Source organism: Barbatula barbatula (assembly GCF_947034865.1).
Source record: "Barbatula barbatula genome assembly, chromosome: 1".
NCBI lineage: Eukaryota > Metazoa > Chordata > Actinopteri > Cypriniformes > Nemacheilidae > Barbatula > Barbatula barbatula.
Genome location: NC_136766.1, coordinates 498,142 through 521,209, shown reverse-complemented (window position 1 = coordinate 521,209; position 23,068 = coordinate 498,142). Strand labels below are relative to the sequence as shown.

Genomic DNA, 23,068 nt, shown 5'->3' with positions numbered 1-23,068 from the left:
CGTGGGCACACGTCAGCGCGCGAAAGCTCGTCGTAAAACAGCGAGAAGTGGCGCAGAAAACAATCGCCGTAAAACGCCGATAAAACTCGCAGACGCGCACCGATGGCGCTTTAAAGACTCCGGCGGCGCGTCGCGGGACTTCAATATCGACATTTATCACGTTTATAACGGCAGACTGACGGAACCGAGCTCGAGCCGCCGGTACCGGTCCGAATCATCGCCGATATGCCGAGCAAGAAGAAGAAATACAACGCCAGATTCCCTCCGGTGAGACACCCTCTATCCTCACATTACACACACACACACAACTAAATCAAGCATGTAAAGAGCTTCCGGTGTGTAACTGTGTCTTTGTGAGATGAAGAATCTTTATTTCTAGTGAGATTAATAACAGAACCGAGCAAATTCATTCAGTCAGTTAGCCGCTAGCATGCTAACACGAATGTGTCTGACCGTTCAGCTGTAATGTGACGTTTGAATCCGATATAACTCTCCTGTTTTGATTTCAGCTGATGTGTTGGATTCATATTTTCACAAACACTAGATATGAACTTCATTTGCTCCTTTAATGAGCTTTCAGTGTTCCGTTTAAGAGTGTTAGCATTCATGCTAATGTGTGTGTGTGTGTGGGGGGGGGGGGGGTTAAAGTGTAATTGAAGGTCCTGCAGTGCTGTCAGATCAGACCTATAATCCAGTTTAACCAGATGTGTCTGATCTGAATGACAGTTTACAGGACCACTGCAGATCTATTGAGCAGTTCACTATTCACATTCTGCATGTGTTGTTGACATATGATGATAAACATCACGCCCGACTGCTCTTCATCTGCGTGATGAATGATGTGTTTCAGTTTCACATCACGTGGTGTGTGTCTTCATCAGTGTCTCTGTGTGCTTGCAGGCCAGGATTAAGAAAATCATGCAGACGGATGAAGAAATAGGCAAAGTGGCGGCCGCGGTTCCAGTTATCATCTGTATCCTGAAACTGTCAGCGGTGTTCTCTCATCGTTCACCTGATGATGCTGTTTTCTCTTTCTCTCTCTGTGTTCCTTTTTATTATCATAAGTTAGGGTTAAATTTCCAGTTGCGAGTAGATAATCTGAATGGAAATGCTCTTCAGTTCCACACAATCCCAGTTTGTGAATTTAGTGGTTTAAATTAGTGTTGTCTGGTCATCTAATCCCTCTTTCCTTAATCGTGAATCGAGCTCGTGCTCTTGAGCTGTTTCTGGACTCTCTGCTGACCAAGGCCTGTCACGTCACCCAATCACGTAACGCCAAAACCATGACAACGTCACACCTGTAAGTCACATGACTCCTGTTACAGCCTGGCTTCATTTCAGCGGTCTCATTTCCTTGTGTGTGTGTGTGTGTGTGTGTGTGTAGTAAACAGTGCATTGAACTGGAGCAACAGTTTGACTTCCTGAAGGATCTGGTGGCAACTGTGCCAGACATGCAGGGGGAGGGAGATGAGAACCACACTGAGGGAGCAGAGAAAATACCACGCAGGTCAGATCCCATCATTCTCTGTTCAGCCATCTGCGCTGTGTTGTGTCTGATTGTGTGTCGTCTGTGTTTTCAGAGGTCGTAAGCCCGGCTCGGGACGTAAGAACGGCGGCACCGGCACGAAGGCCAAAGACATGAAACTGTCTGGAACCGAATCGGAGCAAGAGGTAAAAGCTTTGTACATTAGTGAACTGCGCAATAGAAAGACATCCAGTTCATTTGTTGTCAGGATGAAACCGACGTCTGTTTAGGGAAGTCGTACAAACCATGTTTGCATCGTGCCTCCGGGCAGTTATTACATCTTTCAAACAAGACCTGAAAGGAAATACTGATGTAAACCACATATTAAAAAATCACGTAAACTGTACCATAACGTCTCTTTCCTATGATCAAATGAAACTCATAATTTTTCATGTTGCTTTATATACTACGCATGCGCAAAAGCTTCGCTAGGGCGGCCATGTTGAGCCTTGCGTCCCATTCACTTCAATGGCAGCAACGCATCTTGTTAATATAAATATCTTTGATGAAACTCACGGCAGTATTAATGTGATGTGATGTCAGGATGAGTCTGATGACAGCGAGACTGATGGGGAAGAGGAAGAGGAGGAGCAGCAGCACACGTCTCACACCGGCTCTGGACTCTTTCACAGGTACATCTGCGTGAAATCTCTGCTTTACATCTTCACAGCATCGTTTCAGTGTCACGTTTTCCGATACGTCTGTGAGAAACCTGTCGACATGTAAAGATGTAATAAATCTCGCGCTGTACTCTCCCTCTCGAGCACCTTTGAGTATAATGCTAATAATGTCACTTTATACATATTTTTCTCAAATCAAATGATTCTTGATGTGTTTCGAGATTCAAGACGTTGCTGCTAAATCCTTTTTCCTCATGTTCTCTTCAGGCAGGACATGACTCCTCAGTACACACCCATCGGTGCCCAGCCGGGTGTCCACACCATGCCTGCGTTCGCCCCTCACCCGTCACTCGTGGGCATGGCCCTGCCCCCTCCAGCGCCTCTGCCGCAGAAGATCGAAGACGACGACGACGATGAAGATTACGACTCTTAGCTCAGTTTCACATTCATTTACTTCAGTTCTTTTGCTGCGTGAGGTACAGGAAAGAGTTTTTACTTGGCAGCGGAGTTCACAGCTGTCACGCAGCCACGATGAATTCATCAAGATGAATCGCTTCTATATTAGCTGTTTTAATTTTTTATAACTCTTATTTTATTGTTAAGGAACAGTTATGGTAAACAGGAGATTGGCACCTCGTGATTCCCCTCAGTTTTTCTTTTTTTGGAGAATGACCCTGAAAGCAAGAACGTGGTTTTGTAGATTTACCCCGAGTACTTTATTTTTTTTTGCACTTTCCGTTGTAGTTTGTCAGCCTTTTCCTCCTCAAGCAATCACTCTAGTCTTTTGTTTTTGTTGTCCGTGTTAAAGTGAAAGGAAACCCCGGTGGGTCATTCATAGGAGAAATTTGCTTTGGTTTCATCAGTGAATGTTTCAGAGCGGCCCGAGGCGTCATTGCTCAGCAAGGGATTGTGGATTGTTTGGTTCTTTTTATTTTGTGAATATATATATATATATTTTTAAAGCTAGTTTTATGATTGCATTGTTTTCTCTGGGTTTTCAGTGCTGAACTGTGCTAAACTCGTTCAGTGTGTCACAAAACACAATCCGTTGACGTTTCTCTGCTTTTCTTCTGTTTCTCTGATGAAAATGTCTTGATTTCAAAGCGTGTCATGGATGAAGATGTTTTAAAGGTTTTTTGTTTCTTCGGAATCATCTTTGGTGATGCACATTTCTATAAATCGTTTCTCTCTTCTTTTATAACTTTTAGACTCTTTTTAATGTTTGCTGTGAAGTTGGAGAGACGCACGTGGCTTTCTCATGTCTAAATGTGTACGGTCAGGCTGTATGTTGACTTTTAACATTCTCTTGATTTTGTATGAGTGAAATAAAATGTGAGGTTTCAGTATTTTGCTCCTTTAATACGGCTTTAATCCTCTTGTTTCCAGAAATTGAGGTCTTGCATTTCAAACATCACACTATGCAGGCTCAGGTTTTGTCAGCTTGACTCGTGTCTCCAAATTGTTTCTGGTACAAAAGTGTTTCATCGGTGTGAATAATGATGTTTATTACTGCAGGCTGCAGGGAACCCGTTCACCTCCCATTTCACCCCATAATAAAGCACATGTATTTGATAGTAATGTTTGTGATGTTTTTAAAACACTGATAGTTGGTCAGAACATATGTGAGATCATCAATCCGTCTCCATGGTTTATTCATTGCCTTCAATAATACAGCTACAGCAACAATGTGATGAAAGAAATCTATTTCATTTTGAGTTTAATGAAGCGCAATAATAATCCATCCTGTAATATTACTGCAAAACAACACCGTGACGCGTGAATTAACAACAGCCTTCTTTTTCTGTATGCTCTTAAAATAGGAGTTAAACGGCAGAAATATAATATATGTCAGTGAAGTCATTTTACAGTCATGTATCTGCACAATAACACATCAGTGTAAGTGATAATGTACAGACAGCCGGTTGTTATGTCAGAATAATCCCTTGAAGCGGAGGGTCTTGTGTCTCACTGAAGGGCTTTATTTCATGATAACAGACGGCTGCTTGAACATTATCCCTCTTATTACACGACTACTGGACACATGAGATGTGAAATAGAAATATTTGATTAGCTCATTTTAACCGAATGCAAAACTTCTGTGAGGAAAAGACGTTTAGTTTGGGTTTTAAAGTGAGAAACGACCTTCAAGCGTCACAAACAGGCAATTCGTTTAATCATTTGTAAATATGTTATGTTATTAAGAGACATATTTATAATGTTTTTGTGTAATCACATGTGTGATGTCTTGTGATTTTGATGATCTGTGATTTCATTTGCGTGATAGTTTGGTGAAGATAATAAAACATAATTCATGTTCAGTCAGGAACCCATCAGAATAAAGACTCGTGTGCGTCAGGGTGTTTTAACCATAACTCAGCGACAACTTTCACCTCAAAGTGAACAAATCTAACTTTTTTCAACGTCGTCTGTTGGAAAAAATGCTATAAAAATATAGTAAAGTGTTTTAAACGGTAAAGGTACGTCGAGATCTCTTCAAATGTATTATGTGATGTTTTTCCATTATTGCTCATTTTATTTCAGAGTGTAAATACTAGAAGGATTGACGAGCAGGAAAACACACAACGCGCACGCGCAGAGTCCATGAGAAGGAGGCGGAGCTTCCAGTCATCTGATTCTTTTCCTGTCCCACCCACTACCGGACAGACGGGACGAGAGTTCACGGTAAACGGACACATACGCACCGACCGTGGGAGAACTTTGGAGCCGCGAGAATCAACGCGAGCAACACCGAGGCGTTTCGGCGACGCGACGGTTTTTAAACACCGCGACGCGGTCACCCGCAGCGGTCTCGCTCGTCTCAGTTTCTGATCCGCCGGTCAAAGTTTGTTTGCGTGGGAAAAGTCCAGCGGAACTTGACGAACAGCCGACAGAAGTTTGACGATGATCGGTCCAGAACGAGCAACCTGACGAGGGTTAAACGCGACGCGAGTGTATTTGCGCGCGCGCGTATGAGCGCGAGACTTTAATGCGCCTTTCCTGCTATTCTTCTGCCTCGAGCGCTTCCTGCTCGCGCCAACCGCAGCTAAAAATACGGACGCTCTGTGGGTCTCGTTTGTGTGGCACGTTGTTGTAGATATCGACGTGTGTGTGTGTCGTCTCCTTGAAGTCGTTTTAAAGCATGTGGCCCAAAAAGTGACCGGATGAACCGCATCAACGGGGCTACACTTCAGTGTCCATCCCATGGAGGTCTGCGTCTGCTGGACGAGCGCTCGCAGATGAGAGATCTGAGGGTGAGCCGTCATCCCGCCACTGAAGCATCATGGAGCCGCTGAAGAACATTTTCTCCCGCGGCCCGCTGTCCACCTGGAAGAGTCTGGATCAGAGCCAGAAGGGAAACTTCACCAACCCGGTGTGGACGGCGCTGTTCGACTACGAGGCGTCTGGGAAAGACGAGCTGACCCTCCGTAAGGGCGACCTTGTGGAGGTCCTGTCTCTGGATTCGGAGATCTCGGGTGACGAGGGCTGGTGGGCGGGAAAGGTCAACAACAAGGTGGGAATCTTCCCCTCCAACTACGTGTCCTTCAAACCCGCCGCCGGTGTGGTGCGGGACCTGGGCTCGGCCGTGGTGGTGAGCGAGTTGGAGCTCGACGCTGTGGACTTCAACGAGTTGAGCTTAGAAGAGGTTATCGGGGTGGGCGGTTTCGGGAAGGTGTACCGGGGCACCTGGAGGGGCGGGCTGGTGGCCGTCAAAGCCGCCCGGCAGGACCCGGACGAGGACATCAGTGTCACGGCTCAGAGCGTCCAGAACGAGGCCAGACTCTTCGCAATGCTCACACACCCCAACATCATCGCGCTGAAGGGAGTATGCCTGCAGGAGCCCAACCTGTGTCTGATCATGGAGTACGCCTCGGGCGGGCCGCTGAGCCGCGCTCTGGCCGGACGCCGGATCCCTCCGCACGTGCTGGTGAACTGGGCCGTGCAGATCGCCCGCGGGATGCTCTATCTCCACAGCGGGGCCATCGTGCCCGTCATCCACAGAGATCTCAAGTCCAACAACAGTAAGTCACGCCGTCCTCCGTCCTCTGATGGACGTGTGTCGGGTGGTCTCATGAAGTGAGGGTCCACTGAATGTTCACTGGGGTTATTTGCTCCATTGCTCTGTTTGTGAGGTGGGGGATGTTGACATGAATGTGAAATGATTTACAGTACCCACACGGGTCAAAGGTCACTGTAGGACCAGCTGACGAGAAGCAAGCTTGCATTCACTTCCACAGAATTGAGAACAACATGGTATCCCATGATCCTCTGCTTCCAGCTTGGAAATCACCTCGGTTGCGCAAAACACACGTTATTGATGCAACACTTCAGCCAAAGCAACAGAATTCACTGACTCGCTGTAGATTCTGATCTTCTCTCTGTTGTTTTTTCATTCTTTGTCCCAGACCTGCCCTCACTTGTCTCTCGAGTTGTGTTCCAGATCTCAGCATCCGGTATTTTTCTTTCTTCTTTCATCCGTTTAGTTTTTTCCGCAGCTCACTTCATTTTTCACTTCCTGCTCGTTTTCCGAAGGCGGTGCGCATTTCCCTCTGTTCTGGAGGATTACAGGTCATTCTGTGTCAATATCATCACATAAACTTATAGATAGAAAGGTCATGGGTGAATATTTATGGGGTACAAAACATTTCCCCACAATTTGACCCAAAAGTTGAAGCCAAATTCCAGGATGTGGAAAAATCAGTAGATGTGTGTATTTTATCCATATAGTCACACGTGTCCACAGATCTGTATGTAAAAAATAATATGATGCTGACAGTTTTATCAGCTTGCCTTCATATTTAAGTGCGTGTGAATTATATTCTTCATCATATATTTCTGTGCAGTGATTGATTTCTAATGTGATGCATTTTTACAGTTTTGTTCTACGTGAGCAGATTTACTGTACATATATATTCATACAGACAGTAGAGACACAAGACAACAGGAAATATTGAGAATATCTTTCATCATTGCAAACTTCATCATTGCAGATCGAGATTCTGAATTTCGGGACTGAATTTGCACTTCCATCCGCTTGTGACCTGAATGACTCGTCCAATCACACGACGGCTTGTTGGGAGACACGAGATGATATGTTCATCACGTGGCGCATATCAGCTTGACCCTCTCTGGTTCTCATTCACTGGCATGTCTAGCGTTATTTTAGAAAGAAACATCCGGAGATTAAAGAGAGAGATTTGGCTGGTGAGGCAGGTATGAACCTGGTTTTCTGGAAGTGAATAACATGTTTTGTGATGCTTATGTATAGAGCTGGGCAAAAAAATCATCATATTTAGATTATTCAGTTTTTTTAATGCGATCGATTCAATATCGATTCTCAAACGTCATAAATTCAGTTGTTTCTTTCAGATTTCCGCAAGCATTAAACATACTGTAAGAGATCATTAACCCTAACTCCTAGTCTTCTCCACTAGATAATACTAATAATACATTTTATTTCTAGTATTCATTCATTTATAATATACTTTTAGTGTGGGAGCGCTACGGAGAACGGGGAGCCTATTAGGGGTGTAAAAGTTCTTGGTAAAAAATCGACCAATCCACCAATCATGATCTTAAAACTGATGACGCCTTTATAATATTGTTCGTTAACCATATTATTGCTGCTGTTACTTGTAGCTTGATTATTTGTTCTTATTTTTTATTTGTCAGTAGTCCCTTTCCCCTGAACATACCTAACCGAAACCGTGACCCTAATACCGCGACACAAACCGAACCGTGAGTCATTTGAACCGTTACACCCCTAGAGCCGATCGTTCTTTCATTGCTTACTTAACATAGCGGTTGAAAAGTTGTGTTCTGTTCAGACAAAGCGCATAAGGACACACAATGTGCCTTTTTGGATAAACCTTCTCTTTAATTCCGTGGTCAAATGTGTCCAGTGTTGCCCCGCCAGGTCTTGCTCACCCGGGCACATGACTCTCTGCTGGGAAAAGCAGCACATTCAATTATTTGTGTGTATGCGCACGGCCTGTCTGCTGTGTGTGTGCGCTCGTTGTGTCTGTCTGTCTGCTGTGTGTGTGCGCTCGTTGTGTCTGTCTGTCTGCTGTGTGTGTGCGCTCGTTGTGTCTGTCTGTCTGCTGTGTGTGTGCGCTCGTTGTGTCTGTCTGTCTGCTGTGTGTGTGCGCTCGTTGTGTCTGTCTGTCTGCTGTGTGTGTGCGCTCGTTGTGTCTGTCTGTCTGCTGTGTGTGTGCGCTCGTTGTGTCTGTCTGTCTGCTGTGTGTGTGCGCTCGTTGTGTCTGTCTGTCTGCTGTGTGTGTGTGTTCGTGCGCGCCATGTCGGTCTGTCTGCTGTGTGTGTGCATGCGTCTGTGCACGCATGCTGTCTTTATGCTGTGTTTGTGTGCACTCGCGCACCGTGTCTGTCTGCTGTGTGCACGCACTCGCCCTGTCTGTCTGTCTGTCTGCTGTGTGTGTGTGTGCCAGGCCCTGTCTGTCTGCTGTGTGCACGCACTCGCCCTGTCTGTCTGTCTGTCTGCTGTGTGTGTGTGTGCCAGGCCCTGTCTGTCTGCTGTGTGTGTGCGCTTGCCCTGTCTGTCTGTCTGCTGTGTGTGTGTGTGTGCACGCGCCCTGTCTGTCTGCTGTGTGTGTGTGCTCGCCCTGTCTGTCTGTCTGCTGTGTGTGTGTGTTTGTGCGCGCCATGTTTGTCTGTCTGTCTGCCATGTGCGTGCATGCGTGTGTGCGAGCATGCTGTCTGTCTGATGTGGGTTTGTGCGTGCACGCCATGTCTGTCTGTCTGCTGTGTGTGCGCGCTCGCCATGTCTGTCTGCTGTGTGTGCGTGCGTCTGTGCACGCATGCTGTCTTTATGCTGTGTTTGTGTGCACTCGTGCACCGTGTCTGTCTGCTGTGTGCACGCACTCGCCCTGTCTGTCTGTCTGTCTGCTGTGTGTGTGTGTGCCAGGCCCTGTCTGTCTGCTGTGTGTGTGCGCTTGCCCTGTCTGTCTGTCTGCTGTGTGTGTGCGCATGCGTGTGTATGTGTGTCCACATGCCCTGTCTGTCTGCTGTAGGCGGGCGTGTGTACGTGTGTGTGTGTGTGTCTGCATGCCCTGTCTGTCTGTCTGCCTGCTGCGGGTGGGTGTTGGATTGTAGTGCACTGGGGGTTTTTCCCGTGAAGAAAGACTCTTTGTCTCCGTAGACACACACACACAGTTATGATTCTGGAGACTGGAGGTGAATTGTGGGATTGTGATGGTATACACAGTCGTCCAGCTTCAGCAACAGCTGTAAATAAACACCGCCGGTCGCCGTGGTTACCATCAGCCCACAGCTGCTGTCTGAATGCAGGCAAGTGTGCAGTGTTTTAAACAGAAGACAGACAGACGATTGGTGCTCTCGTGATGTGTAGACATGTGTACATGTGTGTGTCAGATTCTTATTGTTGAATGTTGAATCAGGTTGAAGGAAATCCAGCGCTTCAGTTTCACTTCTGCAGTTCTGCTTCATATTGACTTCAGATGACACACACACACACGGACACAAAGCTCTCTGTCTTCTGCTGTCTCTTGCAACAGCTTTGACGTCACACACACGCTGCAGAGAGACAGACAGCTAAAGGGAAGTGCTCTCTGTCTGTCTGTCTGTCTGTCTGTCTGTCTGTGTCTCTTCGTGAGAGTGAATCGATGGTTTATGACACACATGATACTCACTGATAGGCGAGGCAGTTTTATTTAAACATGGGTCATTCAAAGTGATTACATACAAAAACTGATTTCATGATTACAGTAAAAGTTACACACACACACACACACAAACATTATAACACTGATATCTTTGTGTATTTGTGAAGATTCTGACAGAGCTCTTGTGGTTTTTCTTTCCTTCTCAAGTGTGTTTGATCATTCTGTGACAGATTCTGCTCTCGGGAATGAATGACGTGTCAACTCAGTTTCTTCTCACGATGTTCATGTTCAGTGTAAAGTACTTCTTTCAGTGAAAGTCATTTGAAAATGAGCTGAATGAAATGTCTCTCTGTCTGTCAGTTCTGCTGGCCGAGCCCATCGAGGATGACGGCATCGAGGGAAAGACTCTGAAGATCACAGACTTCGGACTGGCGAGAGAGTGGCACAAGACCACAAAGATGAGCACGGCGGGCACGTACGCGTGGATGGCACCCGAGGTCATTAAATCCTCCACCTTCTCTAAAGGCAGTGACGTGTGGAGGTGAGACGCATGATTCACACACTGTGCCTGTAGATGCGAGATGATCAACTATCTGTTCACATCATTTCATGTGGACTGATGATCATGTGTTAATGGCGGCGATCGAAACATGTCAGAGTCACACAATGAACGAACGTTTCAGCAGAATAAAACACCGTGAGAGATACTTACCGTTACTCATATCTGATGGTCTTTAAACACACGAGGCTTGTGAGTCTTTCCTGTAAATTGATTAGGAATGATTGGGTTGGACATTAAAAGAGTTCAAATCCACATTCAACTATAATTACAGCACTATATAAAACCTGTGTTCTCATTTTATTGCTGGTTTGTTTTCTCTCATGTCATGAGTTTATAGTATAAATCACTTCGTGTAAAGCATGAGTCTTCAACCGGGGGTCTGCGGTGGAACTGCAGGGGGTCTTCTAATTACGGTTTGCTCACAGACAACTGTTTGTAAAAAATGTAAAACATGAGCACAACCAATGTTCCCTCTCGGCTGCGCATGTGCATGGCCACGCACAGTCATTGAAGCTCCCGCACATTGCAAATTTCTTTTGCAATCTGCGTGTGGACAAAAATGTCCATTCAGACAGCAGAAGCGACAGAAAAAACATCACATCCACATCATACAAAACAGCTATAGGGCCTAAATAATCTTTCAAGACTGTACCTTTAGAATCATCCTCCATGCGATGAGTGTCAGTGTGCGCATGAAAGGAGATACATTCTCATATATTTCTGAGATTGTACATCTGTTTAAATCCGCTCAAATGTGTTAAAGTGCTACTTTGACAGGCAAATGACACCACGCCGCTTCTGCAAGTCAAGTCAGCTTTATTTATATAGCGCTTTTTACAATTTTCATTGTTACAAAGCAGCTGTACAAGAAAACATTGACTATAAGTAAAACATAAAAGGTTATGGAAGTCAAAACACAGGTCAAATATCAGACACACAATAAATTCCTATATGCAGTGTTAGTTAAATAAGACTATAAAATTCTAGCAGCCCCCCCGGCCAGGCAAACAGTGCAAAACAGTATGCAAACGGTGGCGAGGAACCCAAAACTCCATTGGAGGAGAAAAAAAACCTCAGAGGGAAACCAGGCCTAACCAGGGGATTCCAGTTCCCCTCTGGCAAAAACTGCTGCCTCTGCACAAGCTCAACAGTGCTTGCACAACAAGGCAAAATAAAAAAAGTTAGATTTAAAATGATCATTAATAATCTAATAGCGACTGAAGTTTTGTAGCATCGCCACATCCTTTGTCCAGCTCTATCATCAGAGCATTTGTCAGGTCTGGGAATGGATTGCGTCCTGCCCGCTCCGGTAACCTTGGAACAATGAGACAAGACTGGTTGAGAGTAGAGGACTGTTCTGGACTCTTTGATGCAACAAATGCATCAGTTGTTATTGGAAGTGTCCCTGGTTCCAGTTGATCTAACTAGTGCAGCCTATATCTTTGAAATATATATATTATGATAGTGTAGTGTATGCAAGATTAAAAAGATGCGTCTTTAGTCTAGATTTAAACTGACAGAGTGTGTCTGCCTCCCGGACAGTGCAGGGAAGACTGTTCCAAAGTTTAGGCGCTAGATAGGAAAAGGATCTGCCGCCTGCACTTGATTTTGAAATTCTAGGTATTACCAACTGACCTGACGCTTGAGAGCGTAGTGCACGTGATGGACTATAATACGTTAGAAGTTCTCTCAAGTAGTGATGAGCTAAACCATGCAAGGCTTTATAGGTAATAAGCAAGATTTTAAAATTTATGCGATGCTTTATAGGTAACCAGTGCAAGGTTGACAGAACCGGGCTAATATGCTCATACTTTTTTGTACGTGTAAGAACTCGAGCTGCCGCGTTTTGGACCAGTTGGAGTTTTTGTAATAGGCCTGCAGGGCAACCACCTAATAGTGCATTACAGGAATCTAGTCTTGATGTCATAAAGGCATGTATAAGCTTCTCTGCATCAGAGGTCTTCTCAGGTCCAAAGATCTTTACTTGACCTGAAATGACCCGAATCACTTTTTACCCGAACCCGAGACAGACCCGATAACGTTTTTATTTTAAAGCTGTGCAAACTGAGGCTAAATGGGTTGTGCCAGTTTTAGCTGAATCAAATCTAAATAAGTAGGTATGACGACATGGCAACCACTCGCGCGAACATTCTGTCTCAACAATGTGTTCCAAACCACGTAGTACTGAAATGTGCGCGTCTTTTAATATCTACTTCTGGTCGCCTGGTGGAAGTATGTTTTTCCTGAATACGATGGTAACTACATCGAGTGCAAACCCCTGCAGCGTTTGGAATCTTCGGGATTTCAATTCTAAGGTGATTTAAGATCACCGCGACTTTCAGAAGATTTGCGTGGCTTTCAACCGATCGGCTGAGGGTTGGAGGAGAGTTGGTAACTACACACACACACACAAGCGACGCGCTGTTATTATACAGGATAGTTCGGGTCTTCCTCGGGTCAATTAAGCAAAACAATTTTTTACTTTATGTTACCCGAGACCCGAAGACACTAATAATATACCCGACCCGTGTCCGAAGCTCCCGTGAATCTTTTATACCCGAACCCGCTCGGGTCTCGGGCCGGACCTCGGGTTGTCGGATCTAAGTGGACCCGTGAAGACCTCTACTCTGCATCTGATGGTGACCGCATATGACGTAGTTTAGATATATTTTTAAGATGGAAAAACGCAATCTTACAGGTGTTGGCGACCTGGTTCTCAAATGACAGAGTACTATCGAATATAAAGCCAAGATTCTTAGCTGAAGATGAGGGTTTTATGGAAGATCCATCAATAGTTAAGCAGTATTCTTGGTTGTTACGTAGGGTGGTTTTCGGTCCGATAAGTAACACTTCAGTTTTGTCCGAGTTCAGTAATAAAAAATTGCTACTCATCCACTTTTTTATATCGACTATGCATTCCACTATTCGATGGAATTGCTGTGTTTCATGAGGCTTCGAGGAAATATGAAGTTGCGTATCATCAGCATAGCAGTGAAAGCTTACTCCGTGTCGCTTTATTATATCTCCTAGGGGTAACATGTATAATGCGAAGAGCATAGGCCCTAAGACTGAGCCCTGTGGTACACAGTACTGGACTTGCGATTTGCATGATACCTCATTGTTATTGCTACATATTGGAAACGGTCGCATAAATAAGATCTAAGCCATTTCAAAGCTATTACCTTAATGCCGTCATAATTATCAAGGCTATGTAGGAGCATGCCGTGGTCAATGGTGTCGAATGCAGCACTAAGATCTAGCGGCACCAATAAGGAGATACAACCTCGGTCGGACACCATAAGCAGATCATTTGTAACTCTAATCAGAGCAGTCTCTGTACTGTGATGTGCTTTAAATCCAGACTGGAAATATTCATTAATCTCATTCCTTTGGAGGAAGGAACATATTTGAGTTGAGACTACTTTTTCCAGAACTTTAGATAAGAAAGGTAGATTCGAAATAGGTCTGTAGTTAACTAGTTCTCCAGGGTCCAGATGGGGTTTTTTGACAAGGGGCCTTATAACAGCCACTTTATATGCTTTAGGCACATGTCCTAATGTCAGAGATGAGTTAATAATGCTAAGTAGAGGATCTATAATTTCTGGGAGCATCTCTTTCAGAAGATTTGTAGGTATAGGGTCTAACATGCATGAAGTTGATTTAGATGATCTAATGATTTTAGAGAGTTCATCGTGATCTATAGTAGAAAATAAACGTAATTTCTCCTTAGAGGTGCTGTAGTTAGTCGTTTGTTCAGCAGGATTCACTTCTGGTTGCATAATTATACTTTTTCTCTAATATCTTGGAAATCATTGTGAAGAAGTTCATAAATTCATCACTGCTATGCTGGTATACAGAATCAGAAGTCGCTGACGATTTATTTTTGGTTAATTTAGCCACTGTATCAAATAAAAACCTAGGGTTATGCTGGTTTTCTTCTATTAGTGATGAAAGGTAGGCGGATCTAGACGTTTTTAGGGCTTTCCTGTATTTTTAATACTATCCTTCCAGGCAGTACGAAATACCTCTAATTTAGTTTTCTTAAAGTTGCGCTCCATTTTTCGTGCCGCTTTCTTTAGAGCCTGAGTGTGTTCATTTTTCCACGGTGTCGGTCTGTCATTTTTAATCTTCTTTAAGCGCAAGGGAGCAACTATGTCTAGCGTTTCCGTTAAGTTGGCATTAATATGTTTAATGGTAAGGTCAAGATCTTCAACGTTATTACTCATGCTAGAGATTTGAGACAATTCAGGCAAATTATCAAGAAACACTACACACACACAACACTCACAAACACACATGCACAGGCACCATCACCTAGAACCACACACCCACAATAAGGAGAGAGAAACACAGGTCAAATATCAGACACACTATAAATTCCCATATGTAGAGTTAGTTAAATAAAACTAAAATTCTAGCAGCCCCCCCGGCCAGACTGGCTGAGAGTAGAGGACTGTTCTGCACTCTTTGATGCAACAAATGCATCTGTTGTTATTCGTTCTGACACTCAGTCATGAGTGTTTTTGTCTACGTCCTTTGTTGTTTGATGAACATTGAAACAGATGTTTATTATGCTGCTGCCTCTTTAAGAGATGCACAGATGTAATGTACCGTAACGCATGCCTTTTTATGTTCATTCAAAACAGTGGATTACTTTTACTAGGATACTTACTAATATGGGTATTTTGTCATCATTTTATGTGCATCTTTTTGAGAATATTTAAATAGGCAAGGCATAAAAACGTGCAAATGATAAAGTGTGGTTTCGATACAGCCCTGGTCCGATCCGATGTTAGGCAACTGGCCTGAGGGTCTCTTGTGCCGTACTATCGGTCAAATTCATCTTAAGTTTTAATTTTGTCTATTGTCTCTCTCTCTTGTGTGTGTGTGTGTCAGTTATGGAGTGTTGTTGTGGGAGTTGTTGACAGGTGAAGCTCCATACAGAGGTATTGACGGTCTGGCTGTGGCGTACGGAGTCGCTGTGAATAAACTGACTCTTCCCATTCCATCCACCTGTCCTGAACCCTTCGCTCAGCTCATGTCTGGTGCGTTCATTCATTCATCGTGTCGTGTGTAAATGTGCTGCGGTTTAAATGACGTTGTGTGTGTTTGTGTTTATAAGAGTGTTGGGATCAGGATCCTCACAGGAGACCCAGTTTCAGTTCTATACTGGATCAGCTGAGCGCTCTGGAGCGACAGGTGATGGATGAGATGCCTCCCGATTCATTTCATTCTCTTCAGGAGGACTGGAAGCTTGAGATTCAGGACATGTTTGATGAACTCCGAGCAAAAGAGAAGGTGACACATGATCTCCATCTGCTTTCACGTTTGACGTCTCGTAGTTACAGTGGTGACCAAAACTCACGAGACATTTCATTTTAATGACACTACACGTTCATTTAAATGAGCACATACTATAACGAAAACAATTGAGGTATTTATTGGAGAAAACCTTATTTTATATAATTGTATTGTAATATCAAAAGGGTCAAAACAAACCTTGTTGAATTCTTTTAATAGCTGAGCTTCATTTCGACTCCTAAAACACACGTACAGAATACTTACGACAGCTTTAATAATGAGGAAAAGACATTTCCAGAGTTCATATCCCTTTTGACCACTGTTGTGCATTCAGCAGATGCTTTGGTAACACTTTACAATAAGGTGCTATTAGCTAACATGAACAATACTTATACAGCATGTATTCATATTAATTCAAGTTAATTTCATCATTTACTAACACATGATTCAAATCAAAGCTGTCACTATACTACCTGTATTGACATGAACCAACATTAACAAGGATTAATAAACTAAATTGTTAATTGTTAGCTGATGCATTTACTCATGTTAACTAAAGGCACCTTATTGTAAAGTGTTACTGATGTTACCGATGCACTTTACACTGCTGCAGCAGCACCTTCTGTTTCATTTCTTATATATATATATATAGTTACTACAGTAAAAACCACGGTAACTTGTTTTCCACACTAATTTCTGTCAAATTGAAATTTTTTACATTTAATGCTTTAGCAGACGCTTTTATCCAAAAGAGCAATAATACAATAGGTGCTGATACAAAGTTACAAGTTTCAACTAAAAAGACAAAGTTACTAGTTTATTATAAAGACTTGTCCACACCGTACAGTGATCGCTCGCTTATCGCCAACATTTAACGCCTTGTGACTAAACTAACCGCGCAAATTATTTTTTGCATCAGGGTTGTTTTTTTGGCTTGACGAGCCGCATTAAAATCTGACCAATGAGATTGGCGCTTTTGTTCATGTGCCTGGAGCTGCTGAAATTACAGTTAAATACGACTTGGTGACGCAGGTTGCTTGTGATCAGAAGGTTGCTGGTTCTAATCTCAGTGTCAGCAGGTCATGACTGAAGGGTCCTTGAGCAAGACACCTTACCCCTGATTGCTCTGCAGTAATGTGTCACTGTAAAAAACTACTTGTAAGTCGCTTTGTGTAGCCGGTCCCACTCGCCCCACTCTCTGCGGGCTTCAACCAGACGTCGGTCCGAACGGGAGACGGGCGCTCTAACGAGGAGGCTAAAGACCGCAGTCACTAGCGTCTGTCGCTAGAGCGTCTCTGTTGGTCGGGGAGTGAGGCTTACACACTGCACAGCTCTTCACTAGCTTGCACCCGTTACACTTGGATAAAAGCGTCTGCCAAAAGAATAAATGTAAATATATAGCACTTTTTACAATTTTCATTGTTACAAAGCAGCTGTACAAGGAAACATTGACTATAAACAAAACATATAAGGTTATAGGTCAAAACACAGGTCAAATATCATACTTAATATATTTCACATAAAACTATATATGCTGTATATAACATTTAATCGGTTTATTCTCAAAAACTAGAAAACAACTGTCAACAAGAACAAACAAAGTTTATAAACGTAGATTTGTGTCATTAATGGTCACTCTCCTCCAGCTGATGTACACTCAAAATCAGAATGTATTGTGGGTTAAAAAGTGTAGGGAATGAGATGTTTTTACTCAGAATTCAGACAACACTACTAAATAGCGGACACCCGATATAGTGCACTATATATATAGCTGAGTAAGTTCCAATAAATGAATTTCTCGTGACTAAATTATGTTTTTATAAAGGCTCACGTGTAGGTTGTTGTTATAACGTCATAGGTCAAAGAGCATACGGATCACATGACCATAAAACATGGCGGTTGCAGTGTGTCTGAAATGTATTCGTACTACTCCCACTCATACTATAAAGAACGTACTGTTTTTATGGCCAAATTCAATACGTACTGTAATAGCATTCGATTTCGGACACACCCACAGCTTATTTAAAAGATGCACGGTGGCAAGATCAATTCATCCTCTGTGTGACAAGCAAGTGTCAGAAGCATAAGGTTGTGCAGCGCCACCTTTTTGGGTTTTTCAAATACCGCCATCTATGTCAGGGAGTGATTTTGCACGTTCACTCGGTTAATCGGCAGGGAAAATCACTTGGGCCTGAATGCTGTAAAACGTCTTGAAAAACGTTGGCGATACATGCATGATTATCGTCCTGGTGTGAACAAACCTTTTGACTCGATGATTAACCCTAAACACAATCCATTGTGGCCAAACCAACAACTCCTATGAAAAGCAGTTTTCACATTATAAGCACTAACTGTGTGTGTGTGTGTGCAGGAGTTGCGTTGTCGTGAGGAGGAGCTGAAGCGAGCCGCTCTTGAGCAGAAGTGTCACGAGGAGTTACTCCGTCAGCGGGAGCAGCAGTTGGCTCAGTGGGAGCAGGACGTGTTTGAGCGAGAACTTTCACTTCTCATTCTCCATCTGAACCAGAACCACAAACCCAACGTCAAGAAACGCAAAGGAACCTTCAAGAAACACAAACTCAAGGTGAAGAACGGAGAGAAGATCAGCATGCCACAGGGTGAGCCCACACACACACACATTGAGCAGTGTGTAGTGTTCATGACACATGATGATGATGTAATGTGCTTGAATCGTGTGTCCTGCAGATTTTATTCATAAGATCACAGTTCAGGCGTCTCCGTGTTTGGAGAAGAGACGGAATTCTCCAGATCTGGGCTCGCCGTCCATTGGGCCGCGCTTCCGTGCCATACAGTGTGAGTGTGATTTTTATTTTATTCTTCATGTCACTGGATAATAACAACAGACGTTCACATACACTGACACACGCTCTGTCTGTCTGTCTGTCTGTCAGTGCCGAGTGACAGTCGCTGGAGTTCAGTTTGGCCTGTAGAGTCTCTTCCACACAAGCAGTCGAACGGTGAGAGGAGGTTTGCAGGTCCACATCTGAGTCCCAAAAGCCCAAAGATTCTCAGACTCAGTACACCAGAAAACAGGTACACACAATCATTCATATTTATTTATTATATTTCCTAAATAATGGACCTTTTTTTACTATGCTCGTTTATAACACTATACTTTGCACTATAGTACCTCAAATTACAAAAGTATAGTTAACGCTAATGCGAGTGTGGCTCTCTTATTTGTATTTTAAAATTTTGTTGAAAAGCCATCGTAGAGATTTTCTGAGCAAACGAGAATGCACAAAATATATTTGTGGACGTTTCCCATTCACCGCTATAGATGTTTACCCAACTCTGACGACTTCCATTGCAGAGAAACCCAGAAACGTGACAAAGGTCCATTTACAATGATTGATGCATGAGAACAGTGATTTGTATTGTGTTTGTGTGTTAGTCTGTCGATGCGAGCCAAACTTCTAGACATGGACAGTAACGAAAACCAGGATTCTAAAGCAGATTTTGAGGAATACATACCCATCACACCAGAATGCAACCACAACGGTAAAACACATGCACGCACACACAGCAGAAATCAGTTGTGAAGTGGCAGTGAAAAAGCTGTCTCATTTGTGACCGGCAGAAGGGTCCGAGAGTGAGGAAGGAGGCTGGTCGCCCTGCGGCTCTCCCAAATCAGATCACCTCGGACCGTCGTCTCTCACTAAGAGCACACACCGTGCTCTGCTTGGCAGCACCACCCTGCTGGCGTCCGTGGCTCTGGGTCGCTGTCTGGAGCCTCAGCAGCCCCCCACACCGCCCCCGCGGGCCTCCTCCAGAACACACCTGCCCGCGCTGGATCTGGAACCGGAGCGAGCTGCCGAGCCAGAGGTAGTGGGAGATTTGATCACGTTCAGCACAGACTCTCTGCCGCGAGGATTCCTGGATGCGTTAAAACCGTGTGGGGTGAAACCATTACCTCTGACCCCCCCGCCCCCTAACCCCAGAGACAGAAGGACTCGCCGCACGCCCCACCACAGTCCTGGAGACGGGACGATGAACGGAGAGATGGCCAGTGAGGTGTGGTATCGGGACGGCGAGGGCAGGAGAAGACCAGTGTCTCAGCTGGGTAACATCATTACATTCACTGTCCTCTGAGATCACCTCCATTAATTGTTCTTGAGGAGAATTAAAAACATCTTTAGGACTCAATTCAAACTTAAGAAATATAGTTTCCAAAAACTATAAGCGAAGTGGAGGGTGGTTGCCGCCACGAAGTGCATTAGCAGCTAGCTGTGGATTATCCCGCTTATATCATGGTTATTTGCCAAGTTAAATCTGTTATTGATGTTTACAGTGTAGCTTTAGATCAAACCGCTAAATTAATTTTGAATGTAATCGAACTGACTGGAGCTCCACGTGCGTTTAATGCCAATCAGACCCCAGTATTCTAACAGACCATGGTATACCATATTATATCATATATTATAATATAATAGTCTCTGTAGTCAGAGTCGATAGCCTTGTGGGCAGTGCTCCCACATTTGACACACTTGCTAGGGATGTTCAAAATTTAATTAAGTTAACGTTTATTTTTCAAATAATAATAATAATACGTTTAAAACTAAGTTTTTAGTTTTCTCTATGGTGAAAGAAAAATATGCTATAGATTTGTTTGCTCACGGAGCGTTCCGACATATGTAAATGCCCTCCAAAACGTTTTTGAGATCACAAAAACCACTTGTGCTTTACTAGTCCAAACTCGCAAGTTAGCCTTGCTCAAGTTCATTGTTTTAAATGTAGACGCGTGACAGTCACGCTCATAGCGAGCGCTTACAGCAGAGCTACTGCTAGAAATCAATTTATCCTTTACATGAACATATCTCATGGATGCTTAGCAAACGCAGCCTCTCGCTTTGGAAACAAGGACAAAATATGATCATGTGTGAATCCCGGTGCTGATGTTGATCTATTCTGAAGGCTGCTGTTAAACAAACGTTAAAATAAATCTGTGAATTTTTTACAGGTCACAGACTGATTGTTTGGTTTTATTGATTGATAAACTGATTCTCGTACAGCGTTTGTGAGAATCACTTAACCAACACATCACTGGCCTTAACATTAACAAAACATTTGGGAACATTTTTGAGATTTGTGCTTTTGACAAACGATTTATAGTTGAACTTTACCGAACATTTCATTTGGTTGTTTTGTTTATGAAACTTGAAACAGTGAAACAATTGTGTGTCTTTGCTTCTGTCACGTGGTCGCTGAAGGTTTTTTGTCCTCTCATCTGCTAACAGTGTTGGATCTTCCTCTGTGTCAAGACACGTTTGAGATTGAAGACAGATCTCCGGTGTATCCAGACCCTCATCTGTGGAGTCCCCAACCACATCGCCTAGAGGTAAACATCATCCCTCGTCCGCGTCCCTCGCCAGTCCGGCATCGCATCGACCCGTGGAGTTTCATATCCGCCGGCGGGACGGACAGAGCGGGCGTGAAGAAGTCAGCTTCATCCAGTAGCCCTGCCAGCCCTCGACTGGGCTACCATCAACCCTCTCCCACCAACCCCTTCACAAACTGTGACCCGTTCCCTTCTCCAGACTGTGACCCTTTTAATCTAAAGGTAGACCCTTCCGTGAACTCTGACCCCGCCTCCACCTTAGACCCGTTCTCCGCCCCCTTCCCGACTTCACGCTCGGCTCCCTGCTCCACGAACGGAAGCCCCAATCTCCCTGTCAAGGTGAACCCGGCCGATTGTTCGCTCATGGATCTGGGCTGGGCAGCTGCCAACAACAAGCCTCTAGACGCTGCCAAAGAGAGGATTCATCCTCGACGGACCCTCGGGCTCAGCCCCTTCAAAACACCCACTCAACACAGAGACGATCGCTTCTAAACCCCTCAAGTGCATTCTGGGAAAGGATTTACAATGTTGAGTTGGAAAGAAAACTGTGGCTCTCACATCTGGACATGAGGAATAAGTTGTTGATTCAGACGAGTTCTCTCGTGTTTTACGCTTCATTTGGGAGGAACTGACGTCAGCTCAGATGTCATTCCACGTGCGCGCTGAAGAATATCTGCGGTTAACATTTCCATCTGCCGGAAGCTAGTTTCATTTTAAAACGATTCACATGATATTAAACCTGTCAGCAGGTTTTGTGATGCTCGTGTTTTGGTGTCTGGCCAGGAAAAGCCAACTTTAATATTTAATTCAAATCATCCGTGTTTGATGACTCTAGTCTTCCAGCGTTTCATAGAAGGCAATATAATCCTGAGTTCTTTATTCTGTCATGAATCCTTTCCATCCTTCACATGCATGTACACCCTTACATCTTAGGTCATGTCCAGTGGTGTTGCAAGCTGTACTGTACTGAGATTCACTCTCAGAAAACAACACTTGAACGATGACCTTCGGTTGATATATATTGGATTTATTAAACACACTTTCATCATTTGTTCCCTTTCGTGTCATGTCAAAACTTTCTTTCTTCGCCAAAACACAAAAGAAGATATTTTGAAGAAAACAATACCACTGAGACATTTCTCAAAATATCTTCTTTGGAGTGTCACTAAAGAAAGACTCGCACACACATTTATAACCGTACGAGAGCGAATAAATGATAGGAGAAAACTGTCCCTTTAAGCTATGACACATGAATGGAAACATCATCTCTCTTGATTTACATCCTTCACTCCCTTTCAAAACACTTGATAATCAAACACTCCACATTCATGTTCTTTCATCATGTATCATGTGTTGAGGATGAACGTGTCATTACTGAATGAAATGTTCCCCTGTGTGGCATCGCTCCCTCTTCAGTTGAAATGAATGGTTTTTCATCTGGAAGAGTTGAATAATCAGCGGTTACAGCGCACCCTCAACGCATCGCATCGCCCACATGACAGCGTGTGATTCAGTGTTCATATGTCACGTGTTTCAAACTTCAGATTCCTGTAAAACACACCGCATCAATCCAGAAACAATCGACATCATGACAATCATAACTCTGAAGGTTTGGACGTCTGATGTGATGTGAGATCACGTGGGTGTGAGAATGCCGCCATTTGCGTCATTGTACTGCAAACGAAACGAGAACCATTTGAAAAGCTATTGATATTTATTAATGCTCTTAAACACTGGATTCAAGACGTTCAGAGACATGTGGCATATTAAAAGACTTCATCATGACGTAGGAAATATTACTTTTCTGTTTTGCATTTCTCTGGAGTCTCTTGTGAATTTTAGGGTGCTGAAAAATACATTTTGTGTTTTTGCCGTACTATTTAAGGAGCTGTATGTAGTAATTTTACTGTATTAAATAAAACAATAGCGTAATATGTTAGGAAACATGCTAAGTTCATATATTGGTTTGTCCCAAAAACAATGCAATAGCCAGTTATTCTCCTCTGAAATGTTCGTTCATGTGCCGGAATGTCTGTTTTTGTTTTGAGACCCCGCCCGCTGACAATT

The 23,068-nt window shown here is 43.8% G+C and overlaps 2 protein-coding genes across 2 annotated transcripts; both read left to right on the top strand.

Annotated features, from left to right (window-relative positions):
- The first annotated feature begins 17 nt into the window (after positions 1-17).
- Positions 18-3,721, top strand: drap1 (DR1-associated protein 1 (negative cofactor 2 alpha)). The gene is made up of 7 exons (XM_079460223.1): positions 18-267; positions 901-973; positions 1,207-1,300; positions 1,385-1,507; positions 1,581-1,671; positions 2,069-2,157; positions 2,413-3,721. The coding sequence occupies exons 1-7, from the start codon at positions 226-228 to the stop codon at positions 2,576-2,578; spliced, it is 678 nt and encodes a 225-aa protein (XP_079316349.1). The 5' UTR covers positions 18-225; the 3' UTR covers positions 2,579-3,721.
- A 1,083-nt stretch (positions 3,722-4,804) lies between these two features.
- LOC306898322 (mitogen-activated protein kinase kinase kinase 11) lies at positions 4,805-22,051 on the top strand. The gene is made up of 10 exons (XM_079463724.1): positions 4,805-6,164; positions 10,143-10,323; positions 15,241-15,389; positions 15,467-15,642; positions 18,017-18,260; positions 18,349-18,456; positions 18,555-18,696; positions 19,058-19,164; positions 19,244-19,726; positions 20,901-22,051. Exons 1-10 carry the CDS (start codon positions 5,426-5,428, stop codon positions 21,491-21,493), a joined length of 2,922 nt encoding a protein of 973 aa, XP_079319850.1. The 5' UTR covers positions 4,805-5,425; the 3' UTR covers positions 21,494-22,051.
- Positions 22,052-23,068: the final 1,017 nt, after the last annotated feature.